General features: G+C 42.3%; 1 protein-coding gene across 1 annotated transcript in view; it reads right to left on the bottom strand.

Annotated features, from left to right (window-relative positions):
• Positions 1-647: 647 nt before the first annotated feature.
• The window catches only part of irs2b (insulin receptor substrate 2b), a 13,404-nt gene continuing 5,880 nt past the window's right edge, over positions 648-8,171 (bottom strand). The window contains exon 2 of the mRNA XM_061053457.1: positions 648-1,111. Coding sequence (XP_060909440.1) covers positions 1,107-1,111 — 5 coding nt within the window. The 3' untranslated portion in view covers positions 648-1,106. The remainder of the gene's footprint in view (positions 1,112-8,171) is intronic.

The raw sequence follows: 8,171 nt of genomic DNA, 5'->3' as shown, positions 1-8,171 counted from the left end.
ATGCTGTTCCGTTTGGAAATGTGGCACCCGCATGCATATGTGATGCAAGGCGATGTCAAGTATTCCTCTGTTAAGTGTTTCCATGAATCCTCCATCTCTGGCATAATAATAATAATAATAATAATAATAAATATATTACTCTGGATCTTTTAATACATAATCTTGCATCGTGGGGAGAGAAGGAGGGTAATCTTAGAGAGGCGGTCTCTCTCTCACTTGGCTCTGCTGAACATTCAGTCGATAAATTGATCGTTAAATCTTTGATATACTGCGTGTTTATAGGTCCAAACGAAAAACAAGGTCCACCATACAGAGAGTGGACAGAGTAAGGCTTTGGATTGGTGATCTTAAAAAACATTCACCTCTGAAAATAAATATTTTTTTTATATATTTCTACTGTGTGAATTGGTTACCAACCTGGTTTTGGCTGAGGTAGGGTTTTCTCTTTATGCAAATGGTTACTTTAAGTTTTAAATATGCTCATAAATGCACCTCTTTTTTTTTTTGCAGTACAATCTGTATACAAATTCACACACACACTTCATTGAATGCATACATACATGATAAATAAATAAATAAATATATGTAATCCGTATGCGTGAAAGGTATGTGTGTGCACAAGATGTTCTCCAGGTTTGGTTTTCAGGTTTTAGGTGAGAGTGTCTGGTTACGATCGGGCTGAAGCCAATAGAAAAACCAGCTCAAAGTGTTTGAATGGCATAGAAACAATAATAATAGTGAACAGAACAATATACTGCAGAATTATTTTTGCAGGCCTATGAATAGAGTCAGTTTTAAGTCCTTGTTCTTTGTTTAAGTCTTCTAGTACAGCAGCAGCGACGGCGCCTGAATATTTTTTTTGGTGCCGAGAAAAGTGGAGGGAAGGATTTGGGGCAAGGGTCAAGTGTCCGTGTTGCCATGGTGATGGCCCCCTTCCGTTGACCCTCGAAGGCAACAAAGAGGTCAAAGGACATTGACTGTGGCACGCACGGTCCAGCTGTCGCTGCGGCGGCGGCGGCGACCCCTGTCAGTTGGCTTCAGCAAAAAATATTCCTACGTTCACTGAAAGAAGGAGGAGGAAGATGAGAAGGGGGCGGGGCCGGCCTTCATTCTGAAAAAGAAGAGAAGAAGAAGAAAAATGTGAGTAAGTTGTAATGTTGAATCACATTGAAACTGAATTTAAGATAAGTTTTACATTAAATTGGATTTATTCTGGAGAAGTAAAGGAGATGGGGAGGTCAAACGGACCCTAACCCCCACTCTGTTACCAAGTAAGGAATAAGTGCTCTTCAAACAGCCTGCCTTTGTGTGCGTGTGTGTTGATGTGTGTGTGTTGATGTGTGTGTGTGTTGATGTGTGTGTGAGGGTATTCCTCAGCTGGTAGAAACTGAAGTGGCAGGTGCTTTCACGGCAGGGGAAAAACAGAGTGGCATTTAACACTGTGCAGCTGACACAGGCTCCAATGACAGCAACTAAACTCCCACACATCAACAAACACACACCATAAGTATTTCTTTGATTGCACACCTTCTGTAGTCAAATAGAACAGACAAAAAAAACAAATAAAGACGCGTTCATTCCTGCACAGCTGTGTACTTTCACATGCTATAAAACCCTGAGTGTCACTTTTCTCCCAGTGGAAAGCAGCACTGACCCTTGCCCCTTCTCACTTGTTTGCGAGGGGTTTCATTTGCATGCAGAGCTATCAAATGGAAGCGGAAGTCTTTGCTGACACACACACACACACACACTAACACAAAAACACACATAAGCACTCTCTGTGGCTGCATTTCTTCCCTCATTTGCCGTCTCCTCTCCCGATTCCCGAGCCGTGAACAAGAGCTGTTTTCACAAAGCTGGATGTGATCACCACTATCTAAAACAAACCTCTCATTCAGAGCCCTCGCACAAACATACACACACACACACACACACACACACACACACACACACACACACATACACATACACACACCCTTCTCAACAACTCCAACCATCAGGGGTGGAAAATTACAAACTACTGACTACAGGCCTAACCTCCTGTACTTTTTTGAGTAGATTTAAAAAGAGGTTATTTTACGTTGAATATATTTTGGTGTTGCACTTATTTGAAATAGCATACTGAGTAAACGTTTTTTCAAACTTCAACAGGCAAAAAAGGGAAATCCAAGCTTTACGTACTGGCCAGCTGATTGGTTTAAACTTGTGACAATGTGACAGTCAGGAATAATAATAATAATCCCCCTGCTGGCCTTGTTTGAAATAAGATGATATCTTAGGAAGATGCTTACATAGAGAAAGTAATTATTCCCCATAACGTCCACAATTTACTGTTGTGTTGTACAAAAATGTTCCTCTAATCAAACAACTGGATTCTCTATTCATATTTGTACAGCAAACACTCAGCTATAAAAGTTAGTTAAAGTCTTAATATGCGATTTTTAACACTTAAATATAATAGAAATCAAGTATATCCTCTGAAAATAACTCTGTGAGTCATGACTGTCTACAATGGGTGTAACACCCGAGTCCCACTGTCTGTGATGTTTTCAGAGTCCTATCTTCAGTTTGTTTACATCGCCCGGACGGCCGGCTGACTCCTCCCCTCGCGTATAAAAGTTGTTTAATTGAGGGACTAGAGAAAAGAAGAATAACATACTGTACTCACTGCTTAACTGTGTTTCTAGATCACGCTCATTTCAGGTAAATTTACATGCAGTGTGAAGATACGAGCATAATAAAGATCGCTAGCATTAGCATGCTAACACAACAATGCAGCGCGAGTTGTTTTGGTTTCATGCTGGTGCTCAAGGGCGACATCTGCTGGATCAAAAAATCACATATAAAGCCTTTAAGTCAAATTTAAAAGAATTTGTTTTTACTTTAGCAGATTTGTAGCTTGTTGTTTTTACTTCTACTTCAGTCAAAATGAATCCAAGTACCTTTAACTTTTACATGTGTACAATTATATTTGAACTCTTTCCACCACGGCTAAACACAAACACACATTTACACGCACACATGCACGCACTTTAGCCTATAAACTATATGAAACAATCAGAACACGATGTAAACTGTAAAGCTTAAATATGATACAAAAATCGGGGCGCCAATAGCCTAGCGGTTGTGACGCACGCCCCATGTATGAAGGAAAAAGTCTTCAGCGCAGCGGCTGTGGGTTCAAATCCGACCTCGGGCCCCTTTGCTGCACATCATCCCCCATTCTCTCCTTTCCAACATTTCCTGTCTCTCTTCAGCTTTCCTATCTAATAAAGACAAGAAGGGGCCGGTTTGTGCCAGGCTAGAGAGTTTTTAAAAAAATGATACAAAATGATTATACAAGCTGATGAATTTCCAAAGATGCTCAGTGATGCAAAAATATGAAACTAAAGAGTTAATTTTACAAATAAAATGTTTGATTTCACTCCCTAAGGCTACCTGTGCTGGCAGAGCTCTCACTCTTTTTTTTATATCACCATTGGGTGTCAGAGAGAGAGAGAGGAAGATAGAAACAGAGGGGTTGGGAAGTGGTGGAAAAACCACAGTAACAGAATCAACCTGACAGAGAGGAACGGGAATGCAGTGAGGTCATGGGACCAACGGTCTGTAACAATCCGTGTGTGTGTGTGTGTGTGTGTGTGTGTGTGTGTGTGTGTGTGTGTGTGTGTGTGTGTGTGTGTGTGTGTGTGTGTTGTCAGAGGGGCTTGGCCGGTCTGTAGAGGCAGACACTTGGGTGAGAATGACTTGAGGTCTGCCGGGAAGAGAAGCTCAGATTAGCAACCAGGCGTGGAGTCGTGAACATAAACATTCCTAATATTGTGAGAATAATGATGCAACATAATGTTTAGGTACTCTGCACACAAACACACACACGCACGCACGCACGCACGCACACACACACACACACACACACACACTATTTTTGCTTTTCAGACACATGCTGATCGGAGAAAAGTGTGGGTGGGCAGGGAGATTTGGGGAAGGGGGAGGGTGGTATTGAGAGAAGGGGACAGAGGTCCAGCAGGGGGAATGAACCCAATGCCTCCTATACCCCTCCTCATTTTGGAACACACACACCCACACCCACACACACACACACACACACACACACACACACACACACACACACATTTCCCCTCCCTTCCTATGTCTATGCCCCCTGTCCCACATCCACACACACTCTGTTCATTATTTATTTAGTTCTCACAGGCTAAATATAGTCATGCTCCATTCAGAGCAGGGACACACACACACACACACACACACACACACACACACATACAGGCATATTTAGCAGCCTGGTCTCTGGTGCTCTAGAAGCAGCAGAGTAAACATGTCCCCGTGTGTGTGTGTGTGTGTCATCGCCTGCTCCAGTAGTTGTGTATCGCTGGAGAGCTAAAATAAATGAATGAGCTTAAAAAGGGGGAACTGCTCCAACTGTTTGACAGCACAGAGGAGGAAGAGGAAGACGGTCAACAAGCGTAAATGAGCTTCCGCAAACAACCAAATTGATGTTAGTAGTTTCCTCCTGCGGACGGGGAGAGATCAGCAGGCTCGGATCTGCTCTGTTTACATTCCTGCCCTCGATGGCTCCTCCCCGATCTACAGCAGAGCTCCGCCGAACAAACACTGACTGACTCCTCACCTCTGACCTCACACACCTCGGGCCAGACCAGAAAAAAAACAAAAACAAGCTCTGCCAACACAACCCCTGTTATCCTCCTGACTCATTATCACATGTGTGCAAGAAGGTTACACATTTAATTAATGACTTTCAATATAACATGATGGAAAAGAAAAGTTTCTTGGACAGTTCTGTGGCCTTTCATACTTTCAGAGTAAGTGCTGAAGCATCGAGGGAAAAACTTTCTAATTGAGTCGATGGAACATTTGTTTTATGAAACTGTCAAAAATGTCGAAAAACATATCAAAGTGTGTAACACCCAAAGATGTTTAATCCACTATCACACATGAAAGCAGCAAATACTCACAGCTGGCAGCTATGTTGGACCTTTAAAGTCTTTATATGTGATGTTTCACACTTAAATATAATATAAATCAAGTATATCCTCTGAAAATAACTCTGTGAGTCATGACTGTCTACAATGGGTGTAACACCCGAGTCCCACTGTCTGTGATGTTTTCAGAGTTTTCAGAGTCCTATCTTCAGTTTGTTTACATCGACAGGACGGCCGGCTGACTCCTCCCCTCGAGTATAAAGTTGTTTAATTGAGGGACTAGAGAAAAGAAGAATAACATACTGTACTCACTGCTTAACTGTGTTTCTAGATCACGCTCATTTCAGGTAAATTTACATGCAGTGTGAAGATACGAGCATAATAAAGATCGCTAGCATTAGCATGCTAACACAACAATGCAGCGCGAGTTGTTTTGGTTTCATGTTGGTGCTCAAGGGCGACATCTGCTGGATGAAAAAATCACATATAAAGCCTTTAAAGCTTTAAATATTAATCCTAAATCAAAATACTCTCTTATTGGTTTAAATGTTAAAAGTATTGCTGTATAAGACTGTTACCAAAAGTAACCACCTCATTAATATAATATGCCTAATTATGTAATAGATCTCTATCGAAAGGCATTCAGTATTGTGGTTTATATTCCATGTTTTTCTGGACTGTATCATAAACCTCTATATGCAGCCAGTAGCTTGTACTATGTGCCCACCTGTCTTGTGTGTAAGTACAGCAGGGCTTGTGACACGCTCAGAAGCACTCTCTCTCTTCTTCTTCTTCTTCTTCTACCTCTAGACAAAACAAGCCACTCGACAATGTCTAATCCTGAAGTGAATGTAATCCTTCTTACCTCCGAGCTAAATTGAGGCTAAGGTAGGTTGAGTTTGTTTTTATCTAGCGCTGGAACATCCCGTCCTACTTTAGTCCAAGAGTTATGTATCAGACAGCCGGGAGCACTGTGTACAGTGTCTGGAGGGAAGGGGGGGGGGGAAGCCGGAGAGACAGGTGAGGACATAGACTGTATGTTCCCATAAGTACTGTATGTAACACAATCAAGAAGAAGCATTGTTATTAGAGTGGCGTTTTCTGGTTTAAAAAAAAAAGAAGTTAATTTTGGCTCCAAAAATCAACCTGACAATGTTTGAGCATGTTAGCTGTCAGAGCTCCATTTTCAACATAACACACACACTGTAAAAATAACTGATGTGTGCTAACATCATCAAGCTATGCTGAAAACATTCCCCACGTTCCTCTTACATTTCATGAGTCATTGTTTAGTAGATGTCAGACTTTCCAACAAAAATGACAAAATTTATATAAGGACTACAACTCCCATCATCATCTGATTGGTATTTTCCAGCTTAAGCCTGCTGGTTTCTATGATTGTTGTATCCCCAGTTTTCCGTTCTGCCACATTCTCTGCTTCTTTGTGTACAGGAAGCCATGGCAACTGAAGACTATGAAATGATATTAGAATTGGAGCTGATAAATATTCAGCAGCAGTGGATTATATTATATCAGCTTGTAGAGTTCTTCCCCTCTTCAGACTTTTACGAAAAATGCTGCAATATCCCAAATGATGTACATGCAGGAATAAAAAAAAAAATCACATATAAAGCCTTTAAGAATAATTGGAATAGATGCTGGTGACTTACTTTCGGTCAATCACCATGTCCTTTATTCTTTGCACGTTTAAACGTTTCTAATGGATCCCTTTAGATATGTCTGGTATTTGCAGGGTGAAATAAAGCAAGTTTCAGGAGTCTTGTGCAGGTCGCTAATCAGATATGATTCGCTTATTGCTTAATGCATCGTCTATTGGCCTCTAGTGTGAAAAACCACTCAAAGAGAAAAAACTACAGGGGAAAAAAGAAGACTCAAACGCACCATTGTGGAAAGGTGTGTGTGTGTGTGTGTGTGTGTGTGTGTGTGTGTGTGTGTGTGTGTGTGTGTGTGTGTGTGTGTGTGTGTGTGTGCATGCAGATGGGGAATGACTTCTGAAAAATAGAAACCAAAGAAAAGACGAGGAGACACAGAGGAGGAGGAGGAGGATGAAGAGAGGGGATGGTGGGGGGTTAGGTTGTGTAGCTTCTTGAAGCAGCCTGGCCACACCCCCCATCTTCTCCCCCTGTTGTTGTTGTGGCAGATGGTGGCCAGTCATTAGCGTATTGTCACTCTCGTCTGACGGGCCAGATAACCAGTGAGCACTGCTTGGCGGGGCAGGTGCAAATAAAAAAAAAAAAAAAAAAAAATCCTGAACCCCACCCCCCACCCCCACCTCTACCTCTACCATCTGCTGATGTCTGTGTATATGTACGCACAGGGGAGAGGATAAAGTAGAAACGTGTGTGTGTTTGGAGCAGTTTGGGGCCAACAAATGAAAGAACGGCACAGAGAGTTTGATGATGATCAATTTGACCAGAGAAAAAGAAACGGGGCTAAGACGACATTAGTGGGATGTTAAAAAAAAAAAAAAAAGAAGTGGTAGGAGAGGTGTGTTGTTAACATTTTTAAATTGTTACATTTTTGGGGACTAAAAGTTGTGAAACGAGTTTTGTAGCATGGCTTGTGCAGATTTTCATGAAAGCCGTCTACAGCAACATCTACACCCTGACTCACTCACTGGGTCAAAGGTCATGAAACATGGCCATAAGGTATAGACTGAAAGCTAAACATCCCCCCTCTCACTCCCTCCCTCTCTACCTCCCCTGCTGCCCCATCACCCCCCTCCCCTCTCCCCTGCATGGCACGTCAGAGGCCAAAACCCCAAACAACAACAGTGAAAGCTACATCACCTAACAGACTCTTTCCTCGCAGAGTCATGTGAAAACCTCTACACACACACAGACGGACAAACATTTGCATGTTAGTGGAACAGAGGAGCAAAGTCTTACCTCCCTCTCTCTCTCTGTCCTCCTCAAACGCTGCATTAGCTTCAGAGGCCAAATGAGGACAGGTGATTTCCTAATCCACCACTTCAAATTGTTGCTCAGTGGGGAATGCAAACGGTTGGCTTGCTCTGTGATGCCGAGAGAATGTGGTCGAGCCCGTCATCTCGTAGTAAACACTCTACTAGGCTCTCCTTTTTTTCTCACACACGCAACAGACGTGGATTTTTCTCTCTTTTTTAATGACAATATCCATGTCTCGCCCAGTCACAAAAGCTGCTGGTTTGCATCCCTCATCAGGGCTGACTCA

This window comes from Labrus mixtus, chromosome 13 (assembly GCF_963584025.1).
Source record: "Labrus mixtus chromosome 13, fLabMix1.1, whole genome shotgun sequence".
Taxonomy (NCBI): domain Eukaryota; kingdom Metazoa; phylum Chordata; class Actinopteri; order Labriformes; family Labridae; genus Labrus; species Labrus mixtus.
This window is presented reverse-complemented; position numbering and strand designations above follow the sequence as displayed.